Here is a 26018-nt window from a genome sequence, read left to right on the forward strand (position 1 = left end):
TCCTGGAACAGGGGAAGCTGAGAGGGGCCTGGAGGAACGGGGTAGCTGGGCCTTGGGCTGGCTGCTGCCCCAGGCCCTAGGAGGCACAGTCCCCACCCACATAGGGTACACAGAGGCGGTTGCCAGAAGCAGGGGCCTGGATGAATCAGCTCCCCACAATGTCCCACTCCAAACTCACTAAGTGCCCAGTTCTTCTCCATGGATGGTGATTGCATAATGAATACCGTCAGTGTGTCTGGAATATTCCGTGGAGTGCCTGCTTATGTAATCCTCGTTCGAGGATCCCAAGCTCAGGAGCCCTGACCTGCTTCTCACAGCTGCAGAGGTGTTACCTCTTTAGACAGTCCCCAGGGCTGTGGCCGTCCACTTCTTGCACTTGGGGCTGCAGCGAGTCTCCTGAAGCCACAGGACCAAGCCTCCTCAGCACCATTTACAGAACACGTATGAGCAGCTCCCCTCCCGGTCCCTGCCCCCTTCACCGGGGGGGGCCCAGTCCTGGCAACATTGTGGCCTGTCCACCTCTGTCCTCTGTCATTGAAGCCCAAAGCTGTCATCCATGAAAGTGAAAGGCATTCTGTCATGTCTGACTCTTTGCAACAATATGGACTATACAGTCCATGGAATTCTCCAGGCCAGAATACCGGAGTGGGTAGCCATTCCCTTCTCCAGGGGATCTTCCCAACCCAGGGATCAAACCCAGGTCTCCTGCATTGCGGGTGGATTCTTTACCTGCTGAGACATCTAGGGAAGCCCATGCTGAAGCTCAGTTACGCTCCTGGAGTGGCTGGAAGCTTGTGCCTCTGTCCCTGAGGCCACTCACTGCAGCCACCACCAGCTGCCCCCCAGCCCCTTCCACAGATGCCCCCACAACTCTCCCAGCTTTGTTCAGGGTGTGCCTACCACACCATGGCAGGAGCTGGTTTTGCAGCGACATTCCCTGTCAGGGAGGGGTTTCAGCAAGACGTACACACTCTGCGTATGAGCTTGTACACACACCCCTGGGGGCGCCCCTGCACATGCTCCCCCCTCAGTCCGCTGGCCTCACCAAGCAGATGAGTGGAGCCCTTCAGGTCTGGATTCTGGTCACCAGGCAGGGAGCCTGGAGCTAGAGCAAGGGATAGGAGGCCCTCAAGCCCAGCAAAAAGGGGCACAGACAGCCACAGGCCCATCCCCCTGGATGCCTTCTCTGCTCACGTGCTAGAGAGGGGGCACCTGGCAGCTCCCGGGAGTCACCCCCCAACCAACTCCGCTGCTCTCTTGACCCCAGTCCCCTCCTCCACCCTCCAGGGAGTCCTGTCTCCCACCGGTTGGTAGGCTACATGGAGGGGCACTGGTGCAAAGCCCAAGCCACAGACCCTGGGTAACGGAGGCTCTCAGGAAACCCATGAACTGGCAGAGGCATGGGAATCTGTGTTCACGGTGTTTGCAGCCCGCAAGGCTGACACACTTCTTGGCTCGTTAACCCTCGCCTGAAACCCCGTGGTCACCCAGCACAGCAGTCCCCCTGAATCTAGGTACAGAGCAGAGAGGTGCATGCTGGCCCAGCATCCTGAAGAAGTGCTGCAGCTAGGGCCGGAATCCCCTGTCACCACCCCCTCCCCTGGCACCCCAGCTTGGCAGGGAGACAGCACCCCTCTCCATCCTTGGCGGTGGGGGGTGTGGGCAGCAGGGCCACATCAGCCCCTCCCACCAGCACACAGAGCCAGATGTGTCTTGTCTTGCAAAATGGGGTCTGCAGGACCACCTGGCACCCTCCTAGCCCTAGGCCAGCCACCCTGCCCATCACAGCCCCCACGGAGATCCCCCCAGGCCACTCTGCTGATGTGACCCTCCTCCAGTGTCGGCCAGTCCCTCCAGAAGGCCCCACAGCCGCTGGTCCTGGCCAGCCCAGCCTGGCCCCCAGGCTTTACGTCTGCCCTGACAGACCCCACACTGTTCTCCCTGTGAAGGTACTTCCCAGAGCTCAGCCACGCTTCCCTTAGAGGCTGGGGGCCTCCAGGCAGAGGGCAGCTGGACAACTGCTAGGACTCACCGGGCTCTGAGCTCCTCCCAATCACCACCAGACCCCCAAGGCCACGCCCAAGTCCTCTTCTAGGAGGGGCTGGAAGTGCCTAGGGGGCTGCCATCCACTCCTGCCCACAGGTGGGGAGGGTGGGGGCTAGAGGAGCTGCCCACAGACCTCTACGGACAAACCGTCATCCATACCAATGGGGCGGCCCCACTGTGGCCATCCGCCTTGTGACACTGACGGCTGCAGGTCTCTAGAGGTGAGACTCGGAAGAACCAGGTGTGAGCTCCTGGAGGAGCCAGGGTGGATATATGCCCCAGGGGCAGTGTGTGTGCGCATGGGTGTGTGTGTGCAGGTGGATGTAGGTGTGTGTGTGTGGGTGTGCAGAGACCTGACGTGCCAGCTGCAGGCAACCCCCCTCATGGCCTCAGGGCTCTCACCTTTTTGGCCTCTGCCTTGTGCCCAAGTTTGCCAGGTGGGGGCAGCGTGGACACGGTGAAGTCACTGGGGTCCTCACAGTCCCGAATCTTGGACTCCTTCATTAGGGAATCCAGTTTCCTCTTGGCAATGTTTTCCACACGTTTGCGGTTGGTGGAGGCCTGCGAGAGGCAGCCAATCACTGGCCTCCGTCCCCCGCCTCCGGCGGCAGTGTGGACAGCATGCGGGGTCTCGGCAGGGCCAGTGCCACCCCCCCTCTCCTCTCACAGTTAGCACTGATCACAGGCTCACTCCTGCATCACGGTGCTGGTCCTCACCCCTCCTGCTCCCCCTGGCGTGCACAGTAGGTGTGCAGTTTGTCCTGGGGCCCCAGACAGTGCCAGCAGGCCCAGGCCCGTCTGATTCCAACGCCTGCCTCCTTCAGCTGCACCACGCTGCCATGGGACCCGCAGATGAGTCACGGGCGCCTAGCTGCCACTATGCGCTCAGGGCAGCTCAAGATCGGGAACCGACCACCAGCCACCTTGTGTCTGGAGGATATGAATGGGGGTGGGGAGCAGCCCCAGTGTGGCAGGGTATCTGGGCACCCCGACACCCAGGGTACAGTGGGTGCAAGGGGGCCAGTGCAGATGTAGGGTTTACCGTTGCCTCGGGCCAGGCAGGGAAATGCACAGGCCCACCTAGAGCGGGAAGAATCCACTGCCTCGGGGCTTTCTAAAACAATTAGCCAAAAGGGCCAAGAGCTCTGCACAATTGCTTTCTCATCCGATGGCCCCTCAGGGAGAAATAATACCTCAGCAGTGCCCAGAAAAGGGAGGATGCCAATTAGAGGACCCCTCACCTCCCCGTGGCCACCTCCCCATGGCCCACTCCTCTGCTGCTTGAGGCTGGTGCTGACTCCTCAGCCTCTCAGCACTGCCCCAGACTCACGATGCTGGGAAAAGAGGTGACAGTCGCTCACTGGGAACTCAGGGTTTGTATCCTGTGGGGGGGTGGCTGGGCAGGGGGGACCCCTGTGGCCCAGGCCGACTGCATGCCCAGCAACCTGGCAGCTGTGCAACTTACCCTGAAGCTGCCCCATGCCCCTCTGTCCCTGCTGCCTCCATCCCACAATCAGGCCATGAGCTGGCCCTTCAGGGCTGTGGCTCCCCCATCTGGGAAGAAGGTCCCCCCTCCTCACTCACATCCCCGTTGAGGAGCTTGCAGTCCTCATCAATCTCATCTGCGCTGTCCTCATCAGACACCTCGCCCTCCTCAGCATCCTCGCTGATGTTGGCTGGGAGCTTCTTGCCCTGGGGGAGCAGGTGGGCCATGAGAGGGGCCCTGCGGGAAGTGCTAGGAGGCCAGTTCCCACAGGAGCAGCAGGTAAGGCGGGGCACCTTTCCCAAGCTTGCTTGTGGCTCTCAGGCCAGGGGCAGGGCCAGCCCTGCAGCAGCATCACCGGAAGGACATGCCCTGGTGTGCATGCTGAGGGCCCCAGGTTGATGGACTTCCCTGGGGAGATGGAGGCCAGGGCAGGGGCAGGTCTTGTCCTGACCCCTCAAATCTATCACAGATGGTGTGGAACCCCAGCTAGTATGAAGCAGGGCCCTGTCCTGCCCTGACCCTAGGTCAGAGGTCAGAGGTCAGAGGCTCAGCAGGATGCAGGTGCTGGGAAGGGCAGGCAGGGTCTCACCTTCACCAGGATCTTGCCCTTGAGCACCTGGGGAGAGGGCAGCGTGGTGGCATCTTCGCTGCTCACTGATGACAGGTCCAGCTTGTCCCCAAGAATGTCGGTCAGATACTGGGCCATCTTCTTCTGCTGGACAACACTGCAGTGGTTCTCGATGGACAGGATCACTGGGTACCTGTGGCCCCAAGATGGAAGGAGCAGGATGAGGCTGCGGGAAGGCCAGGTCCCACCACGTAGGACCGCAGGTCACCTGCAACATTGCATGAGGAGGGGGGCTCTTCACAGGAGCCCAGGAGAGATGTGTCTGCCAGCCACTCTAGGAGGGTGAGGACTTTTCCCTGTGGCCCAGCGGTTAAAAATCCACCTGCCAATGCAGAGGATATGGGTTCAATCTCTGGTCTGGGAAGATTCCACATGCCTTGGGGCAACCAAGCCCACAAGCCACAGCTACTGAAGCCTGAGTGCCCTGGAGCCTGTCCCCTGCAATAAGAGAATCCACTCAGCACAACCAAAAACAAATAAATAAAAAATTTTTTTAAAGCAACTGAGTGTGGAGGAAGGAACCAGGAGACCTTGAGGGTGGGTAAAGGAGGCATGTACTTCTCCCCATAAGAAAAAAAATCCAAGGCAATTAGAAACTCCAGGGAAAACAAAAGGAAACATTCAAGCAAGTCATAAAATGGGGTCAAAAAATGATGTAGACTGAACAGAGATGCAATGTGGAGCAATGGACAGACTGTGAGAAAGACTCCCAACCACCGAGATCCTGGAGACACTGTCCAGTGTGTGGCCCTGGGGCCCAGGGTTGGCCCAGTAAGGAAGGAGATACAGCCTGGCACAGCTATGACCTGTGTGGTACAGGTAAGGAAAGCAGTGTGGACATTTTTGTAATAGGCTCTTCAGCTGTTTGATTTATTCTTTTCAGTCATGTGCACAGTTACTTGGATTTTTGTCAAAAGGCAACATAATCCTTTTAGAAAATGTAAGTGACCCCAACCTAGAAGTCACAAACTAGAACAAGAGATGGGTGAATCCTGTGATGCAGGGAGGCAGTACCTGGGACAATGGTGCTTCTCGCCTCAGTTCTCAGGTGAGAACCAAGTGCCTGTAAACATGATGCTGGCATGGGAGGTGTGAGCCCCATCTTGAGACCCCAGCAGGCCCCTGGCTCTTTGGCAGATTCAGGAGATCTGTGTGTCCCAGTCCCACTGCCCAGGATGCCCCCGCACCTGCAGTTCCAGAGGCCAGGCTGTCCTGCAGAGGGCCCCCATGCCCACCCCCTTCCGAGACAGAGCCTGGGCCAGGTCTTCCCAGAGGAACCCCTCTGTTTCTAGTTCTTAAGTCAGTCTCCTTCTCCTCGTCATTCAATTAGCTCTTCCCTCGCCTGCGAACTTCACTGATTTGGGGTAACTAACAGTGTGGGGAGGCAGTCTTCTATTTTCAGAAACTAAACTGGATTTTGTTCAATAGTGTCTATAGCCACAGCTGAGTGACAGCAAAGTGGGTCTGGACGCAGAGTAGCTTCTTAAGGACAGTCAGTGCCAGAGCCACTGTTGGAGGCGTCTGACACCTGGTGTCGCCACCGAGTGTGTGGGGGTGGGGTTGCTGACACACACGCCCCTCCCAGTCCGTGCTGCTATTGCACCCACCGCCTCTCCCCTCCTCCACCCCTTCCCTGCCTCTCATCCTCAACAAGAAAGCCCGAAACCAGCCTCTCGGCCACTACAACCACTGCTCCCCAGAAAGGATGTGGGGGAGGGGCAGGAAGAACCCCTTGATTCCTTTCCCCACCTACCCCCCCGGGGCCAGCCCCTCAGTCCCAGTCACTCACTCATTCTTGATGAAGGCGTACTTGTTGATGGTTTCAATGACATCTTTGAAGAGGATCTTGGAGGTCAGCGTGTAGCCATGGTGCACGATGGGCTCCCCATCAGGCCCGTCCCAGCAGTCCACTGCAGGCAGGCAGACCTCAGTGGGTTCCAGGAACTGGACCACCAGGCCCAGGGACCCACAGCCCATGGGCTCTAACTGGAGGCAGTCTTCTTGCTCCACAGTTAACACCAAGAGAGACCTATGCCAGCCCCTGCCAGACACAGGGCTCCTTGGAGAGGGCCCCAGGGCCGAGCGGGGGGTGCAGGGCCCCGGAGCCCAGCACTCACCCTCCACACAGCGGCAGCCGGCCTGCAGGACCCGGGCGTACATGTCCGCCCTCGACTGGGATGTGAGCTGGTCGCCCGCGAGGTAGGTGTTGTGAGACGAGGTGATGAAGTAGTGGCTCAGCGGCTGCGTCATATCCTGGTGCACGCAGCGGTGCTCCGGGTTGAAGATGTCACCGGCGGGGCTCCGCGTGTAGTTGGTGAAGCCTGTGGGGAGCAGCATGGGTGGAGGGGCAGCTAGGGGTTCAGCCCCCGTGTGCCAGTCCCGCACTGGGCTCAGCTTGAGACAACCCACCCTCATGGCATGTGGCCCCCTTGGCACCCCACTGGCAGCACAGCTGGGCCAGGGTGGCACCCACTCACCGTCAATGCCCATTGCCCCTTTACTCTTGTTCTCTGGGCAGGGTTCAAACTGCTCGATGATGTCGCGACAGCTCTCAAGGGTCACGCCCGTCATCTAGGCCAGAGCAGGGGCTTGAGACCAAGCTGGCCTCAGGCAGCCCCTCGTCCTCCTCCACCACAGCCAACCTTCCCACCCCATCTCTGACTGCTGCATCGCCCAGGGGCCAACATGGCGGGGCTGAGACTCTGCTCCTCGTAGAGTGCTCCCCCCACTGGGGGGCTCACTGGCCACCCCTAGTGTCACAAGACTTGGGACTCAATGGCCAGCAGAAGATAGAGGGTCCCCTGGCTTTGGAAGAGCTGGCACTGGCTAAGGATCCCTGCCAGGGGGAGGGTCTTTGGCCTCATCAGCTGGGCCATCCCCCACTGACACCATGCTGGGGATCTCAGGGTGGGCTAGCAGGAGTGAGGCCTGGTATGAGAAGGTGCAAGAGGGCCAGGACAGTGTCCCTCTTGGAGGAGCAGAGGGGACTCACCCGGCCCCTCCTGCCATCTGCCCAAGTCCCTCTCAAGAAAGTTGCACACAACAGCCAAGCCCAGGTGGCCCCATGTCAGAGGCTGAGCGATTCTTAGGGCCCCACAGTGCAGCCCTGAGGAACCCCCAGCTCTTGGAGACAGGCCCACCAGTAGGGCTTCCTGGACACCCCCAGGAATCTGGGGCAGGTATGGATAGTGGAGTAGACAGATGGGGTCAGAGCTTGGAGCAGCTGCAGACCCAGGAGGCCAAACCACCCAGCTGATTTGGGCCCCAGACTGTAGGGAGAGTTGTGGAAAGCTTAGGGCAAAGGTCAGGGAGCAAGGGGTCACTGCTGCCCTTCCCACACTGGGCCCCATTCCCTTCCTCCACCCCTAGGTATGCAAGCTGTTGGGACAGTTGCCCCTCAGCTTCATGCCAACACTGCCCACAGCCAGCCTGGTACCCACTCTCCTGCCTGGGCGAACCCCAATGTCCCCATCAGCAAGGCAGAAGGGAGGTCTCAGCAAACCGTGTGATGGCAGTTGGGGGGAGGGGACCCAGGAGCACAGTGCGGGGGCAGCTCCCCGGGTCAGGACACTGGCAAGAGGTCCAAGGTGAACACCACCCAGACCTAGGATGAGTCCACAGCCACTCCTGGTTCCCGATATCCAGCCCCCAGCCCTTCCCAGTGGTGGTCACCCCCAGGCCATCACCATGAGCTGACACTGCACGTGAGGCAGGTGGGATGAGGGCCCTGAGAAGTCCTGGGACTAGGGAGTCTGACCCCAGAAGGGCAAGGCAGCTGGTGCCTGAAGGTTACCCCAAAAGTGGCTCTGCAAGAGTCCCAGGAAGTTACAGGCCTGGACCTTGATCCCCATGGCTTTCTCCCACCAGCCTGGGGCAGTGCTTATGCGGTCTGTGTCTGAGCACCCCTATTCCCCACTCTCTTGGTGAGTGCTGTCTCCTCAGAGGATGCTGACCTTCCCCTCCCCTTCCACGGACTTCCAGCCTCTGTCCACCAGAGCGGGGAGCACCTGGCCTCCACCCAGACCCCTGAGTTTCTGGACCCTGAGCTTTAGTTAGGCAATGCCTCTTGGAGGGATGGAGCTGCCTGGGGTCTAGGACAGTGGGCAGGCATACTCAGCTGGCCCCCACAGGCACCCACATGTCTGCTGGACAAATGTTTGAGTGAGTTGGCAATGGGCGCAGAACCTGGGGGTGTGAGCCCAGGTGGGAAGGCTGGGCCATGGAACCTAGGCCAGGAAATGCTCGACGCTAAAATCGGGGCTGTGGTCAAGCTCCGGGCTGGGGCACGGTCAGAGCCAAGCTGTCCTCCTTCCCCACCTGCTTGGCGGCAGGGTGGCTGATGAGAGCCTGGGCCAGTCCAGTATATGGCCTCAAATGCCAGGCTGCTGCCCACTCCTCTCCCACACTGTGGACAGTCTCAAATGCCCAGGGAGGCTGAGGGGAGGCCACCTCGACCAGGAGCCTGGCTCCTGCTGGGGGGCCCTCACCTTCTGCTCCACCTCCAGGAAGCGCAGCAGGTCAGTGGCGTCCAGGTGGTCCTTGTGGTTGCTGTAGGTGAGCATGAGCAGGTAGAGGTCCCGGCGTGTGGACATCATCTTGTAGAAGGCACAGAACTCCTCAAAGCCTAGTGTCCCCTGGTGGTCATCCGTGTCTGCCTCCTGTAACGCAATGTCTCTGCATCCCCTCATGTCTCATCCTGGGCCTCGACCGAGAGGGGGCCTTCAAGCCCCCCACTCCTCAGGCAACCCTGAGTCAAGAATCACCTTTCCCCCTCCCAATGTCACTGCCTGTATCACAGGCTCGTGGAGGGCTCATCATGCTCCCCAAGCCCTACAGCAGCATCCTTACTCTGCCTCTCCCCCCAAGAAGCCACCATGTGATCCATTAACACAGATCTCACCCTACTTGCTCCTCTCCTAGCCTTCCAAAGTCAACCTGCACCTGAACCCGACAATGTCCCCCCACCTTCAGCCAACAACATCCACCCAGTGCCCATACTGGGCTGTGATCTGTAATCACAGTTGGTCGTCCATTGATCAGAAAGGCACAGGGCCACCAGGCATGCAGAAATCCCCAACTTCAGCCTCTATCAGCATCTCTTCAGCAGAGATGACAGGCCCCTGATCTCAGCCACTGTCCTCACTTTTCTCAGTGAACAGCTCACACAATACCCACAGGAACCCCAGCCCCAGGCAAGCCCACTGGGCTGCTAATGAGACCACAGGCTCCTTCATGAATCCACTAGCTCAGGAAGCATGCTCTGAGATGTCAGATTCTGGGGACACCAAGAGTGAAGGCCAGGGGCAGACTCAGAGGACAAGGCACTCAGTAACGAAGTCTAGGCTGCCCAGAGGATGCCAGAGGTGCTACAGGGCAGTCAGGCCCTGAGTGCTGAGGTCGGGTCCTTGGCCTGTCAGCTGGGGTGGGGGTGGGGGTGGGGATGGGGTGGGGGAGGTGACTGCCTGGCAAAAAACAGACACCAGGTTCAGCACCATGGACAGCAGTGCTCCCCAGCCCTGCGCGCACTCTGCACGTCTATCCTCCTGTGGCCACACCATCTGGGACGGCTGCAAAAAGGCCCCTCTGAATCAGGAGAATCACCCACAAGCCAGGGGGCCACAGCCACACCCAAGTCCCCGAGCCCAGAGAGAGTGGGGCTCACGGGAAGTCTGGCCCTGCCTCTCCTGACCCTGTGGCCTGACACCAAGGTGGGCGCCCAGCTATCCTGTTTCCCTCCAGAGCCAGTCACCCAGGTGGGGTGCCCATGCCATGGCCGGAACAGGACCCAGCCCAGAGTCACCTGTGCTGAGGCAAGCAGATGCCAGTGAGGACCCCGTGTTTGCCGTTTGAGGGCAGCCCTGCATCTCAGAGCGGGTGGGACATGCCCTGCAAGTCAAAGGGCCTCTTGGGGACAGAGCTGGGCTGGGAGCCCTTCCTGGGGCCGAGGCTGAAGCTGGCAGAGATGCCCATATGCTGAGTGTCCACCCACAGGGTCATCTGGCCTCCCTATGGGCTCTGAGCTGGACAGCATGCCCAAGGCATGACTGAAAACCCTTTGGGATGATGAGGCCCTCTGGACCCAAAGGGATAGCCCCGACCCCTCAGCCCAAGGAATTGCTTCCAACGTGGTCCCACAGCCACTCTCCTCTCCACGAAAGGAAACCACCGTGGCTGAAAGCACACACTGGCCGGAGCCATGCTGCTGAGCCAGGCCTGGAGCCACCCAGGGTGCTCATCATGCAGGAGGCCCAGGGGCCACACCAGCCTCACCCACATTCCACTGTTATTTTAGACTTAACGAAATTATGCTCAGACCTCTCTTTACCCACCACACAGATCTATCCTTTGATTAGGGCAGTTCCAGGCAATAGAAACAATATTGAGCTTTCTCGACAATAAAATTGATGTTAATTATCAGAGTGGCTCTGCCTGGCTGGAGGTCAGCCCTCTTTCCCTGGGTCCCTGAGTGCCCATGTAGAGCCCCATGCAGATGGGCCAGGAGGCCCAGGTGCTCAGGGGACACCGGGGACAACAGCCACTGGGGGCAGAGCTGCCCAGGGTCTGAGGTCAGCATTCCTGGTGACAGCCCCCACTGGACTCTCTCAAGATCCTCGCCAGTCCTTTTCTCTTGCTGGTCCATCTCCAGGTCCTTCTCGAAATGGTCTAGACAGTGCCCAGACACCACCTGGCCTGGGGCTGTTCAGGGAGCTCTGTGTGCGACTCTCTTGAGCCCAGAGGGGCCAGGGGTGTGGGCTCCCTGGAGCTCCCAGCGGGGGCATTTTCAAGCCAGGACTTGACCTTAAGGTGCCAGAAGCCTGTGCCCACTCCATGAGGTGCACTCATCTTTCGTCCTGTCTCCGAGGCCGATCTGAGCCCTGTTGCCTGGCCCCTGGCACAGCCTCATGTTCTGGAAGGGACTGCTGATCCCCGAGCTGCTCCCAGAGGCAGAGCAGGCAGAGAATGAGGTGGGAGTACGGCTCTGCAAGCCTGAGCCACCTGCCAGTTCCTCACTGCCCAGGCAGGCTCTGTCCCCACTGGGCCTTCAGGATGGGCCATGTGAGATCCCCAGTCCTCAGCCAGCATCTGAGATCATCCAGCTCACCATGCCCCCCTCCCACCCCTGCTATTTACACAGACCCACACACTCTGAGCTGGCCAGCTCCCCTCACTCCAGCCGAGCATGATCTCCTGTCCATCACAGGAGCCCAGGAGGGAGCTGCCAGGGCTTGCGCCTGGAGGGGCAGCTGGCTGTGTGCGTGCATGTGTGTTTGTGCGTGCACATGTGTCTCTCTGTGTGCGTGTGTACGTGCATGTGTATGCACGTGTGTGTCTCTCTCTGTATGTTTGTGTGTGTGTGCGTATGCATGTGTGCATGTGTGCTGGGGCATGGCGCCTCATTCAAGCTCACAGAACCCTTTCCCCAGCAGCAGTGAGACAGCGAGTCCTGAATGAGGGCAGGCTTTGCTGGCCCAGCCCCACCCAGAACCAGGACCCGCTGACACCACCTGCCTTCCTCCCCAATCCCAGCAGGGGTTCCGGAAAGAAAGAAACTCATTACAGACAATAAAGGCAGCCGCTCAGCTGAGGATGCATTTTCATAACTGCTAACATCAGTGGCAGCGGACCACAGGGGAGGCAGTGGGTGACCAGCGCTGCTGCCTGCAAGGCAGGGCTTCTGCCCCCCATCGGGGCTGGGGAGTCCTGGGGTGGGGTGGGATGAGGGTACAGGCCCTGTGAGTGGTTTCCTTTTCCGGCCAGGCACCTGCCACGTGCCCAGTCCATCGGCCAGGGGAGGCCCTGGGAACTGCTGCAGGGAACCGGCACAGCCAGAGGCAACTTGGGGTACCTGACTGGCCGCCCCCGCAAAGGTCTAGACCAGCTGCTGCCTTGCTATTTGCTTCAGCTCAGACGGCACTGCTCAGGGCCCTCTGCAGCTTGGACAGGGTGGGGCTGCTCCCGACACACACCTGGGTCTGGGCTTACCTTGAACATCTGCTTTACCCTCTGCCGGGGCAGGTTCACGTTCAGCTTGTGCAGCAGCTGCAGAACCTCGCCAATGCTCAGGCTGCCATCCCCGTTCTTGTCGGCTTCGTCAAATGTCTGCTTCAGCCACTTTGGGGCCAAGTTAGGGACCAACGTGGGTCCAGCAGGGCCAGCCATACCTCCCCTCCCCTTCCATTCCCGGGCAGGAAGGTGTGAAGGACCCCATCCCAGTGCCCCTTTCCCCAAATACATGAGCCAGCTGGGGTGGGGAGCCCACCGAGGTGGACAGCGAGGGTGCGTCCTGGGGCCCTCCCGCCCACCACACACAAGGATATTGGTCCCGGGTGCGCTGGCGGCGGGCCAGGCTGTCCTCGTCGCTGATGCCAGCCATGAGGTAGCGCAGGCCCGTGACCCAAGTGCGCGCCTCGTCGCCGCTGGGTGAGACCAGGTCCAGCGACTCCCGGTGGCTGCCATGGTAGATGCTGAAGCAGCAGTTGGGGTCGAAGCTGCCGTCAGGGTAGCGCTGGAAGATCTCAGACTGCCGCCCCTCGCTTACCTCCTGGATGGAGTCGATGGAGACTGCAGAGGCAGAGGGGTGCAGCACGGTCACAGCCCTCCCCAGGATTTCCCTCCTGTCTGAGGCTAGGGGAGGGGGCATTTCAAGGGGCCCTTGGGGTGTTGCTGTTCTGTCGCTTGGTCGTGTCTGATTCTTTGCAACCCCATGAACTGCAGCACCCCAGGCTTCCTTGTCCTTCACTATCTCCTGGAGTTTGCTCTAACTCATGTCCACTGAGTCAGTGATATCATCCAGCCATCTCATCCTCTGCTGCCCTCTTCTCCTGCCCTCAATCTTTCCCAGCATCAGGGAAATCTTTCCCACCCTTGGGGAGAAGGAAATATCACAGATATGCTGGGGCTGGTGAGCTCGCCTCTTCCCTCTCTGCTCTGACCCTGGGGTCTGCCCACCTTCCCTCTGGCCATGAAAGAGGTCCATCCTCCCCAAGAGAAGGGCCGCCTTCTCCTGGCCAGCCACCCTGGGTCTGTCCTCTGCGTCTGGAGTGAGGAGAACCAGACAAGCCAATTCCATCTGTCAAGCTCCGGCCAGTTGCCTCTCATCCTGGGAAGGCAATTGCTGGCCAGCACGGCCGAGAGCCTGTGGCAATCTCTGTGATAAACTCTAGCGCCAGCAGGTGGGAGCCAGGGATGGTGGGGTCCCGCTTGGCATGCGCCAGATCAGGCTGAAGGAAGAATTTCATTACTGGCCACAGTGCCTGGAGCTCCGTGGAGCCTGTGTTCAGAGAATGAATCCTCAGGAAGAGATGAGCTCAGAGGTCATCCTTAGGGTCTGTTCCTGTGCACCCAGCAGGGTCCTTTCACAGATAACGGGGCACAGGTAGCAGCCCCTCTGGGAGCAGGTGCCCTGAAGTTGGCACAGCCAGGGACCCCTAGCATCACACGCTCTGCCTGGCCCCTGTTGCCTCTACACCCAGCGCCCGGTACCTGCTCCCAGAGGCAGGGTTGGCACCACTCTGGGCATTACCCTGTCTGGTGCAGTAATGGTGGGCCTCCCCAACTTACACTGTGAAGGGTGGCCTCACTCCTCTGTCCTCTGCCCTCACTGCCCCCTCCCCAGGGGCTCCTGTTTCCCTTGCACCCCCTGCCTGGAGGGGGCCTGTCCTGCCTGCTTCTCCATCCAGCTCCCTTTGGCTCACATGTCTTTGGCAAGGAGGCAGGGGTTCAGGGCCCCCAGATTAGGGGATGCTGACGGTCAGGAAATAGCTGCCTCTCACCCCGTTCCTCTCTCCCAAGGACCCCTCCAAGGCCAGAGTCAGTTGGTCTCCCCAATCCTAAGCCTGCTGGCCTCGACCTACCACCCCCTCCCCAGAGGGGCCACCATGACCCTATCCACCTCTCCCCTCTATTTGCCATCTGGTGTCCTTCTCATCACTCAGCATGACATGAAGTTATCCTGCCATCAGGTGGTGTCACGACCTCACACCCAAAGACCAGAGTCACGTGGGCTAAATTCCCACAGCAAGCCCAGCGCCGAAACAGCGCCTCCCGATGGAGCGTCCAGGCTCCTGCCTGCACGGCTCACGGTGACTCCACCTCCCCAGGGCCCAGAGCAGTCCCAGCCCCTTCCTCCAAGACACCCTGCTAGGGGGCTCCACAGCGCGTCTCTCCTGGGCCCCATGGTGGCAGCAGCTCCCGTAGCAACCACTGGGCTCAGGCCCTGCCCTGGCACATCTGCATGTCTCCAGCTGCCAGAGCCAGAGGAGGGGTGGCAAAGTCCCCTCTGTCACCTGCAAGGGCTCACGTGTCCCTCCCTGACTACCAGGACCCCCAGCAAGGTCCCTGCACAAATCCTCACAGCTCATTACCCTCCTGACCCATCCAGGCAGCCCTGCAGCCTCCATGCCCCTGCCGGCTGCTCACGCCCCAAGCTGCCTGGGCCAGCACTGGGCACCGGGTCCTGTCCTCAGAGTGCCCAGAGGGCCAGACTAAAGGTCTTTTTGCCTCTTAGCCCCTCCCAGCACCCGGCGCAGGGCTGGGCATGGGTGCCACCCAGTCTCCACGGAGCCCCAGAGGATCTGCTGGGTGGACAGCGGGCCGGGGCCCTCCCTCCCTGACTGCATCCAGAGGCCACTGCGGCTCTCCAAGGCCAGCTGAGCCCATGTTTCAGGCCTGGGGACTTTCAGGGTTCAGGGTCTTGCTTCCCCTCCCACTGCCCGGTGGCTGCTCTGGGAGGGTCTCCTGCCCCAGGACTGTCCCACTCATTCTTGGCCTTCTCATTCTTGCATGAGGAGGGTCTCCTGCCACCCCCCCCGGGACCAGCCAACTCACTCTTGGCCTTCTCATTCTTGCGTGAGGGCCGCCAGCGGATGCAGGAGCGATGCTCGTCCAGGAAGTAGAAGCGGACCAGGCCCTTGGAGCTGCCCCGGAGCTTCACCATCTGCGTCCCCGCCTGCATGGCACTCATACATCGTTCCACTGGAGGCCCACCGAGCCGCCACACAGACAGACCGACACAGACAGACAGACGGAGCACCGGTGAGTGCTGCAGCAGCCCCCTGATCACTGCAGCCTCAGGTGCACCCCCAAGTGCTCACGGGGTGCAGAGACCACCCCCAACCCATCAGGGCACCAAACTCAGACCCCTTCAGGGCTGCCTGTGACCCCAGGTGCTGGCCCAGGTCACAGATTCAATCTGGGACCCTGCTCAGTAGCCAGAGTCCACACAGAGTTCGGACCAGTTCTGCCCAGCCAGGTCCATGAGGCCGAGGGTGCACCCAAGAGCACAGGTCCCAGAAGGTACTGAGCCCTCACCTTCCTCACAGGGCCTAACTGCCTCCCCCCCAACCCTCCTTCCTCCATCCATTCAGCCTCTGTCTGCAGCCCAAACATCTCCCATGTCCCAGGGGAGGGGATACTGGCCAGGACAGTGGCCCCAGGGCTGGAGAGGTACCGGGCTCCTGAAGTCCTGGGGACAGGACCATCCCAGCCCTCCTTGGGCCCTTCACAGCTGCTTACAGAAGGCCCAGAACCAGGAGGTGCCCTCTGGGGAAGCACCAAGTCATTAACCCATGAGGTCCCCCGATGAGGGACCCTCAGGTGGTGTGGAGACCTGTGGCAGTGCCAGCCCCAAGGACCAAGCAGTGGGAACTTCTCAGAGGAAGCCAACCTCTGTTCTTGAGCTGCAGGCATGGTGGACTGCGGGGAAGGGGGGGCGGGGGGGTGGGAGCAGGGGCACCCAGTGGGGATGGGTGCAGAAGGCAGTGGGCTCCGCTGAGACACCAGGAGGTGAGGGGATGGTGTGGCCACGGGGACATAGTAGCAGGTGAAGGGAGGAGGCTGGGGGTGAGGACAGGGACGGTCCAGGGGCCTAGAACAACTGGGCCAGGCCCCACTCCCCCAGCTGGACAGAGACCTGGTGGAACGGACCAACCTGGATTGGGCTCTCCACAGGCCAGCCCCACTGGGACAGACTCTACTGTCCCATCCCCCTGCCCTGAGTCTCACCACAATCAAGGGCACCCACTCTGTCGGCCTCTTAGGGCCGATGTGTCTGAACAGCATGCTGGCCTCGCCCCACTGGGGCTGAAGGTGCCACTGACCCCAAAGTACCAGGGACCCCCTTAGAGAGTGTCCAGCCAGCACATCCACCAGGACCATGCCCTCGGCCCCTCCTTGCCCCTGACTCCCCCACCCCTTCCTTCCCCACTGCCTGCCTGGGGTTCAGCCTCCAGACCCCAAGGTGGCGGGGCTCAGAGAGACAGACCGGGGGATGCTGTCAGAGCCCCAAGACCCTCAGAGGGAAACTGAGGGGTTGGGAGGTTACAGGTTTGGATGGGGGGGTGGTGGGAGCTCCCAAGCTTTTCACACTCCGAGGAGCGGCCCCACCCTCCTAACTCCAGTGACCCTGGTGCTGGGCAGGGCTCTGGCAGGGAGGAGCAGACCAGTCCCCGCCCCAGACGACCAACCAGACAGGCCAGCCCCCTTACCTAGTGGGCCAAGCTGCCACTGCGGGGACACAGCCACGCTCCCGCCGACCCAGAGGAGGGCCTCCGCCAGGCAGGCCACGGTTCCCTTGGTCCGGCTGGGGGTAAGCGGCCAGGGGACGGACATGCCCCGATGATGGCCGGGGTGGGTTCACGGAGGCCAGGGAGGGCCGGAGCCCCCTACCCTACCTAGGCAGTGGGTCAGGTGGTGGTGGGCAGCCCCGGGGCTCCACACGGCCCCCTTCTCTCCTCGGCTCCCTCTTTCCCTCTTCACTGGCCTCCAGCTCCCCCGCAAGGCTGCTCCCAGATGCCTCTGGCATTGGCCTGACTGTCACCCGCTGTCTCTGATGGCCCCTGTGCCAGTCCGCCCCCCTTCCAGGGCCACAGAGGGGTCCTGGGAGAAGCCACGACCCAGGGTCTGGAGGTGGAAGAGCCGCAGCGCCACTGCCTGCCCCGCCCACTCTCTGCCCAATCCCCTGCGCTAATCCAAGCCTGGATCTGGCCCAGCTGGCCAGAGGATTTAGGCCAAGGGAACTCCCAGCTGGGGACCGGCAGGGACTGGCAGTGTCATCTGAGGCCCCAAGTCACCAGCCCCTACAACCGGCTGAGTAGAGACAGGCAGGACAGATGAGTGGTCTCCCTGGGGACCCAGAGAACACAGCTGGGAGGCCTGGGGTGATGATCCTCACAGGGACCACCCACTGGAGCACACTCTCAGGCCCCCCAGAGGCGGTGTACCCCACCCTTCCCATGCGGGAGGCCTTGCCCCGGAGGCTGGGGTGGCCAGGGTCAGCTGCCTGGCTCACGACCGACCTGTCCTGAGGGAGGAGGGCTGGGCCCAGGGAGGACCATCCTCTGCCTGCTGACCGGACACGAGGCCTAGTCAAGGCCACCCAGCTCAGGCCCAGACAAGGGCGTCTGGGGCAACCAAGCCCAGAAGAAGCCGACTGCTCTGTGGGCAGCTCTGGGGCAGCAGGAGAGGTGAAGCAGGAGGCACACCCTCCTCTCACGGGCCAGGGACCACTGGGTGTTGGGCTCCTGGGGCAGGCCATTTTGGCAGACAAAGGGGCACAGGCCAGAGGGCAGAACCCCACTGAGTCACTGCAGCTGACCTCGGGGAGGACCTCACGTTCCTCCTGTCTCTGGCCCATTAGCCCCAGCCACCCTGTGCCCCTACCTAGGCCCACAGGGACAGCGACAGTGCTGGGCCGGCACCCTTGAGTCCTCATTGCCATAAAACCCATGGCTCCCAGGCAGTGTGTCAGCCTTCCCTCCCCAGCACAGACAGTCAGGGCCAGGCCTGGGCCACAGAGACTGGGACAGAGGGCACCGGAAACCAGGCAGCCTGGGACACTTGCTGGGGTCCTCATTGGCTCAATGGGGAGCCTCACTGGCTGCAGTCTGGGGGTGCCCTCATATTCCACCCCCTCCAAGGCTCCCCGCTCAGGTCATGCCCTTGGGCTCTCAGCTGATCAAGGGTCTCCTACCACCACCTGGGGGCCTTGGGTCCCCATCTTCGTGGTCAAGGCCCCTGGGAAAGGGCACAACTCCCGCCTCCCAGACTCCCTGCATCTTCATGGTTGCCCCAGGCCATAATCCTGCACTGACCAGGCAGATGAGGTCAGGCTAATCCAGCCTCACTCTGGGCTCTGCAGCCAGGGCTCTTCTACTCCCCAGGGCACCCACACCACCCCTGATGCTCCATGAGACAGGTGGGCACAGGACTGCAGCCACTGTGCAAAGCCAGGAAGGCCCCAAGACTGCAGGACAGGCTCCTGAGGGGGGCCTCCCCTGGGGCTGCTGCCTCACCCCATGTGCACCTGAGGACACTAGGTGTGAAAGCTACGCCCCAGTTAATTGCCAAGCTGGGCTCGAACCCACAACAGGCCCCAAGCCCAAGTGGCTCAGTCCCCCAAACCAGGAGGCCTGGGTTCCCTGCTTCTCCACCCGCCCCCCCAGCAAGGGCACCAGGCTGGCAACACCATCTGGGACCCCATGCCCACAGTCACCTGAGCCAGTCCCACCCTTCACTCCCTCAGAGTCACACTTGGGGCCCAGGACCTGAGAAACCCCCTCCACTGTTTGGAGTCCTCTGTCCTGTGACCCCAGGGATTCTTTCAAGGCTCCTCATCCACCTTGCAGCTACTGACAGGACCGTGTGTATTCACCTCTGCAATCCCCACCTCCTGGGCAAGGAAGTCTGGGCCTGCCCTGCTCTGCCCCTGCACTGGCTGGGACTTGGCACTCAAGTGTGGGTGGGCACAGGGCCCAGGCCACCAAGCCAGCTCCAGGAGGTGACAAGGAGTCAGCATCTGGCCCGGCTGTCCAACCTTCTAAGGCTCAGCCTCCTGAGGCAGCACCAACACCTCCAGCTGCAGCCCTGAGGGACCTTGGCCAGAGGACACAGCAGACAGGGGGGCAGGGCACCTCCTGAGGCCAGGAGAGAGCACAGTGCCCTCAGTCCCACAACAACCCCCGGAGAAGAGGCCCCAGGGGCCCGCCCCGCCTCAGCCGCTGCCCCACAGCAGGACTGCTGGCCGGGACACCTGGCCTCGGCACCCGCCAGGAAGTGGAGGCCTCAGGCGCCTCACCTTGTCCCCCGCCTCTGTTCCCCCGGCTGTCAGAAGGTGGCCCCCAGCCCTTCACTCCTTCCTTCCCCAAGCCTTGAGGAGGACGGCGGCCACGGGACACGGGCGCCCACTGCTCTGAGGAGGGAGTGCCCTCGCGGTCCGGTCAGAAGCTGGGCGGCTCTGGCTTAATTCTGTTTTTATGGCCAAGATCGATCTTGTCCTAACACGGCAGCCAGCACCTCCACCTCCCCCTTGGGAAGACTGGAAAATCAATTTAATCTTCCAACAAAACCCACAAATTACACCCACAGTCTTCCTGGCGCGAGCACACACACACACACGCACGCGTGCACACGGACCCTTGTGGCACCCAGGCTCTCCAAGCGGGGCACCTGCCTTATCCACTCGCCTTTCAGGGGGCAAACCTGTATCCCTCCTGCTTGCCTGCCTCCATCCCCTCCCTCCTCTGAGGCTTCTGCACTTTCTTGAAGAACCTTTGAGCAGGCCACTCCTGCGTCCACTCTGCTCAGTGTAGTCAGCGACAGTGGGACAAACAGGCCCAAGGCTGCTCTGGCCCTGCCCCCTCTGCAGGCCCCCACTGGGTCCTCAGCCCTCCACCCTCTCCCCACACTGCATGGCGGGCCCAGATCAGCATGCAGTGGGTGCTCAGACAGTGCTCGGCTGGAGAAGGGGAAGGCGGACAGGGCCAGTGTGCCGGGCTCCAGCGCCCACGGGGCCTCAGCCCCTGGCCGGCGCCTCCAGGAGGGAGGGACGGGCCCACTCCCATATGGCGGAGATTATTTAAACGTCTAGAAGCAGCGCATCCCCCCGCACGTCTGGGAGCCTCCTCCCCGACTATTTTTATTTTACCAGGCAGTGTGAGCTGGCACCTTCAAGTCCACCCTCCCAGGCGAGACCTCGGGGAAGCTGTGCCCAGGGCCTGGGGGCACAGAGCCCAGGCTAGCCTGAGGGATCCACACCAGGCAGAGGAGTTGAAAAGGTCACTTCGCTAGGTCAGCAAGGCCTGGGCCTGGCCCCCGACAGGCCTGGGATAGGGCTGAGGGCTGGTGGTGGGGGCAGCTGCCGGGGAGGGAGACACTGTCACCAGGCTGTGCCCTTTTCCTCCCGCAGGACCCCTCCCACAGGCAGGCAGCTCAGTCCTGCAGCGGAAAGAGGAGCCTTTGGTGGGCGGGGGCCTGGCCCTGGTGTCTCACCCAGTTGGGCAGTGAGGAGGGTCAGAGTGGGGGCAGGGGTGAGTGGCCAGGCTCTGCTCTGCCATCTTGGGCTGTTTCTGACTACCTGCCCTCTGCTGGCCTGTGCACTGGATCTCAGGAAGCTGGGGATCAAGAGTGTTCTAGAGGATGGGGACAGACTGACGGCCAGTCTTGCTCCATCCAGCAGGCCAGTCGGACTGAGCTTGTCCCTTCCACCTGCCCGGAGGCCCTTGGTGCTCCTGCTCGGGGCAGGGACAGCAGCAGCCTCCCCACCACCCTGCTCCCTCTGCAGCTGGTGGCCCAAGTTCCTGCCAGGATCAGTCCCAGGAGGGCTCGCGGGAACCTTCTGTCCACTAACCAACAGAGAGATGGAGCTGAAGCACTCACGGGGGTCAAAGCTGTCCACAGCTGTCCCACAGCCTCCTGTGGCAGTGGACATGGTGGACAGGACACTTTCTGGGGCAGGGGGTGTCCAGTGCCCTGCACCTGTCCCCTGGAGAAGCCCCTTCCCACACAGTGTGCCCCCACATTGTCCTGGAGCCATCTGAGCACCACAGGGGCTGGGAGTTTCCAACATTCAGCCTTCCTCTGCCCACGCAGCAGAGCCAGGGTCGCCTCGCACCAGCCAGGGACAGTGCCAGCCCCGGGTCCCCTGCCCGGCTATAGTGGCACTCATCCCATTCCACAGATTTCGGGAGAGGACTCTGCCAGCAGTGTTCATGACCTCCAGCCCTCAAAGGCGCCCCAGTGCCCATGTTCTGGGTGCTCCCGAGTCCCCTCGTGGCATCACTGGGCAAGGCCGGATGCCAGGTGGACCAGCGCATATCAGGATGGGCCCCAGGGAGCCAACGAGAGCAGCTGGAGGGGGAGAGAGCAGCTCACAGTGGCACTGGAGGGGGGGCACTTTCCTGAAAAGTCACCAGATGGAACCTGGTCTGCCTGGGGGGAGGAGAGGAAACTCCTGCCGGGCTGGGGGGGGCAGCTCCGAGGGAGGGGTCCTTGTGTACTGATGAGCCATTCCTGCCCCCACCCCATACCCACCCAGGCCCCGTGGGGAGGCCGCACAGCAGCTGGTGGGGCTGGATGGCCACCGGGCAGAGTGGGCACAGAGCCATGAAGGAGCAGAGAAACAAGATGCCCGGGCCCGCCCCCCAGCCCAGCCACGCTTCCCAGCCAGGGCAGCAGCCACCTCCAGGCAGCTTCCTCGAGAGCCCTGGGGCCTAGGCACCAAGAAGATGTTCCAGGATCGGGTGGGCCCCCAGAGTCTGACTTTCTGAAGCTGCCCACCCTCCCCACAGGGGGCTGGCCCCACAGCCCACTCCTGCCTCCTACCCTGGGGGCCCGGTGGACCCCACACTCATGCCACTCACTGACCGAGGAGGACGCTGAACCTGGCCCTCTGGCAGGTCCACCACAGGGCCCCGACCTCCAGGAGGAGTTTCTGAAGGAAATAGAGCTTGGCTGAGGCAGGCCGAGGCCTGGGACAGGCTGGGTCCTGTTCAATGTGAAATAGAGACCACCCTGAGTCACCTTGAAGCGTGTCTGTGGGTCCCTGGATCTAAGCAGGCTGAGGAAACCCCCCAGGACTTGATGGGGGTGACTTCCTCATGGCTCGGAGACTTCCTGGGCCACTATGCCTGTGTTCCCCACCCTTGGGACACAGAGCTAGAGGGGGTCCAGGGGCCCTGGTGCAATGGGAGCAGGTGGACTCAGAGCAGCTCACCTCCCCCCTTGGCTGACTGGCTGGTGCACAAGGCCCCACCTTGGGCCCCTCCACACAGGCTGCCTGGTGGGGGTGGAAACCCTGGCCCACTTCCTCTCCCCACACTTCCCAGGAGTGGGGAAGCAACCTGTCCTGGGGAGGGAGCCCGCTGTCCCACCTGGAGGCCCACACCCACTGGCCTGCCCCACACAGGAAGGCCGTCCAACCAGTGGGAGCCCACGCAGCGGAGCAGAAAGTGAAGTCCCGGGTAGAAACAGACGTTTCCGATTACTCATCCCCGTCCTCAACGCCCCTCCCACCACACCCCTCAGTGATGTGGAGCGGCCTGGGCTCGGCACAGGAGGGGCCTCGAGTCCCTCAACCGCCCGCCCCCACCCCAGGAGATGAGCACTTCCCAGAGGGGGCCGAGCCACTGACTTTCCAGGAGCCCCAAACCACCGCCATCCGCTCATTAGCTGTGCAGATGGAAGCTGGACCCAAGACTCCAGCCATCTGCTCTGTCCTCGGCTGCACGTTTGAGGCTGTTCTCTCCCTGGGAGGGAGAGAAGGGCCACGCTGCGTGCCCCCTACTTGAGCTGGCCGAGCCCTCTGCCCAGAGGATGGGGCACGGAGGGTGAGCTCTCAGTGGGTCCTGCTGCTGACAGCCCACTCCTCTCCCAGGACCAGGCTCTTCCCTCGCTGTTGGCAGACCCTGGCCGTGTTGGGGCTGCCTCGACCTTGAGGTCCTGGGGCCACATGGCAGCAGCCACACCCACATGGTCTGCAGGTGGGCACCCTGCACCCAGAGGCTCTGATGGAGGCTGGGCCAGGCCAGAGCTCCCCGCAGGTCGGACTGGCAGGAACATGCTAGGTCAAGACCTCCCCAGGGATCACCCAGCCATGGAAGCCCTGCCCTGCCCTGGGGGCTGTGGTCAGGGAGTGGGTGCTCCCAGGGTGGCATGAGCAGGCAGCCAGGCTGGGAACTGTACTACCGTTCCATCTGTACCACCAGCCACACTGTCCTCCATTCATAAAAGGTAACTCAGCTGTGGGGGGAGGGGCAGGAGAGGGGACAGGCAATCCTGGAGTAGCCACACAGGCCAGGCACACTCTTCTCAAGGCCACCCTATGAGGGCAATCCCATGCTGTCCTTCTCTTCCACAAGAGGCTCAGAGAGGGCCAGTGCCTTGCTTGAGGTCACACAGCTCATCAGAGGCACCACCAGAGACCCACGCTCAGTCTGCTGGCAATAAAGCCCCTGCCTTCTACACAGGCTCTCCAAGGCTCCCCCCACCCCCAGCCTTCCCTCATGCCCATGCCAATCAGAGGGCAGAACAAACTGGGTCTAGAACAACCGGATCCAGACAAGTCACCAGAAGGCTGCTCCTGCTGTCCTTGGAATCCCAGCCCTTAACTTAGAACCCCACTTCTTGTGTTGTCTGGCCAGAGTCACTCCTGCTGCAGCCGTGGGGCTGGCCCCCGTCCCTCCCTGCCTCTCCTACCCCTGGTCCAGACCAAGTGCTGCACTGGGGACACACAGAGACCCTCTTTCGAGAAGTTATTTCCATCCCATCCCTGCAGGATAGACCCCGACACCCAGCACTTGGCCCCTCTACACTCAAGCTCCTTGTGCCAGGCAGCTCCGGGCAGCCTCAGAGGACTCCTGCCACCCCTGCTGACCTGTGTTGTCTGCCCGGGGCAGTGCCCAGGCCCCCAGGTCAACACAGCGTGACATATTTGAGCAGGAAATCGCCCATATAGGTGCCAGAGTTTAGTAACCATGGGCAGGTCCCTCAGGCAGAGGCTACCGTTGCCCTGTCCATGGTGCTGACAGAGGCTTGGGGCTGCCCCCACCACCCTGGATGGGGGCAGGGGTGAACAGGCTCAGCCCCAGGGTCCTTCAGGTCAGGACACCCCAGACTTGCTCCCCCACCAAGGCTTCTGCCCACTGGGGGCAGGCCGGTGGCTGGGGACTGTGTTGGCTCTGCCAGGCACCTTTTCCCACTGCCCATGGGAGTGGAATGCCAGCACAAGTAGGGACGACGTGGGTCAAGGGGCAAGCAGAGGGAGGGATATGCGGGTGCTGATGCGAATGGGGTCATCCCAGAGATCTTCGATCGGAGTAGGGGGTGGATGGGAGTCAAACATTGCCCACGTGGGGTCAGAGGGTCCCCAATGGGCATCTCAGTACCCGGTCCTAGGCTCCCCGAGGAGCTGACCGCAGCCTTCCTCCAGCCCCTCCTGACCCCTTACCTTGGTCCAGGCTGAGCCCGCCGGGGTCCCCAGGTGCTTCCATGGCCCGCAGGCGCCACCCCCACTGCTACCAGAACAGCTTGAGGGGTCCCCAGGCAGCGTGCTGGCCCCGTGAGTCCGTCAGAACCGGGTGCCCCTCGCGCGCCCATGCCCGATCAACGAGCTGAGTGCTGCCAGAGCTGCCGCTGCTGCCGGGACCGCCCCTCCCGCGGGAGCCCCGCCTGCCTTAACCCTTCACTGCCACTGCCACGGCCAGGCTGGGAACCACAGAGGGTGGGACAGAGCACCCCGGGCAGGGATGGGGGGTGGGGTGGGCGTGAGGGAGGCACTTCTCCAGCAGAGGCTCGGGCACCACCCCGGCTGTCCCTGACCTCACTCCGATCCTCCGGGCCAGAAGGGGCAGCTGCATGCAATTCCCCCAGGAGCCAAATGTGGTCCCAGCTGGCATCCCCCACATCACTGCACAGCCCCCTCCCAGGCAGGTGGGCCAGATCCAGGACAAGTCACCCCACCCCACAAGGGGCCCCCATGAAGGTTCAGCACTTCAGGGGTGACATTTCACTGGTTGTCCTGGTGGGGGTTGTGCAGGATGACAACAGTGGGGGTCCAGGAGCCCCTGGTGACAGCCCAGTCTCTTAGCATCCAAATCCCTCCTGTCCCCTCCCCTGCCTACCGAAGGCTGTGCGGTCTGGGAGGTGGTGGGGCTGCGGGGGGCCAGAGAATAGCCCCCTAGCATGCTGCCTGGGGCAGGCCCTGCCAGGAGCCAAGCAGGGGCACAGTCAGAAGGACAAGTGTGGGGCAGCGCCCCCACCTCAGCCCCGACCCCCAGCAAAGCCTGCCTTTCCGGCAGCGCTCCAGTTCGACCTGCTGTAGCACCATCGCAGGGAAACATTTCCCAGATCAACACAAGTGGTTTCTCTCCCTAGGGCACTGCTTTGAAAGCTGCTGCTTCTGCCCAAAGCCCCGTCTGGCAAGGCTGACCCACAGCCTAGGGGCATCCTGGGGAGGTTTACAGGGATGAGGGAGCCCGGCCTGGGGCCAGGCAGGCATAGGGCCTGAGCAGAGGACTGGGGGCTCCTCGGGGCTCTCTGAGCCACGGCCTCCCCAGGGGCTGACGGCTTCCTGCCAGGCGAGGCCCGCAAGTACGGACGGGGGATGAAGCCACATGGGCTGTCACCACCACCCCCTGGACCCTACCCAGGGAGGGCCCAGGGTCACCCGCCCAGCCCCCTGAGGGGGCAGGGAGCAAAGCGAGGAGGGACAGTCCAGCAGCCACACCTGGGTTTGGTAAGTCCAGTCCCCACTGGGGATGGGCCAGCAGCCCCAAACTCTCAGAAGGGGAGAAACCGGGGCAGGAAGTGGGGAACAGGGAGAGGAGATGACAGGCTAAACCAAAGGCGGACCTGAGATGGAGAACGCACCGGGTGGGGGACAAGGGGGCAGGGGTGTCGGCGAACCACAGGGCCCTGGGGCAGGGGCTCGGAAAGCCCAGCGCGCCTCCCTAGAGTGGACCAAAGGCCCCTTAGCCCTCCCCTGTGGAGCAGCCGGATGAAACTCAAGTTCAGGTTCTAATGAATAATCCATTGGTGTCGCCAGCCCCGCCCACCGAGCTCAGCCCAGCGAGATGATTTCCGTTA

At 62.0% G+C, this 26018-nt stretch overlaps 1 protein-coding gene across 1 annotated transcript in view; it reads right to left on the reverse strand.

Annotated features, from left to right (window-relative positions):
- Positions 1-26018, reverse strand: part of PLCH2 (phospholipase C eta 2) — a 62766-nt gene that overhangs the window by 8806 nt on the left and 27942 nt on the right. The window contains exons 2-11 of the mRNA XM_052653906.1: positions 14988-15134; positions 12469-12722; positions 12144-12272; positions 8648-8818; positions 6638-6731; positions 6278-6481; positions 5950-6070; positions 4122-4293; positions 3631-3738; positions 2449-2607 (exon numbers count right to left, since the gene is read on the reverse strand). Coding sequence (XP_052509866.1) covers positions 2449-2607; positions 3631-3738; positions 4122-4293; positions 5950-6070; positions 6278-6481; positions 6638-6731; positions 8648-8818; positions 12144-12272; positions 12469-12722; positions 14988-15134 — 1559 coding nt within the window. The remainder of the gene's footprint in view (positions 1-2448; positions 2608-3630; positions 3739-4121; positions 4294-5949; positions 6071-6277; positions 6482-6637; positions 6732-8647; positions 8819-12143; positions 12273-12468; positions 12723-14987; positions 15135-26018) is intronic.

The sequence above is a fragment of the Budorcas taxicolor genome, chromosome 16, assembly GCF_023091745.1.
Source record: "Budorcas taxicolor isolate Tak-1 chromosome 16, Takin1.1, whole genome shotgun sequence".
In the NCBI taxonomy this organism is placed as follows: Eukaryota; Metazoa; Chordata; class Mammalia; order Artiodactyla; family Bovidae; genus Budorcas; species Budorcas taxicolor.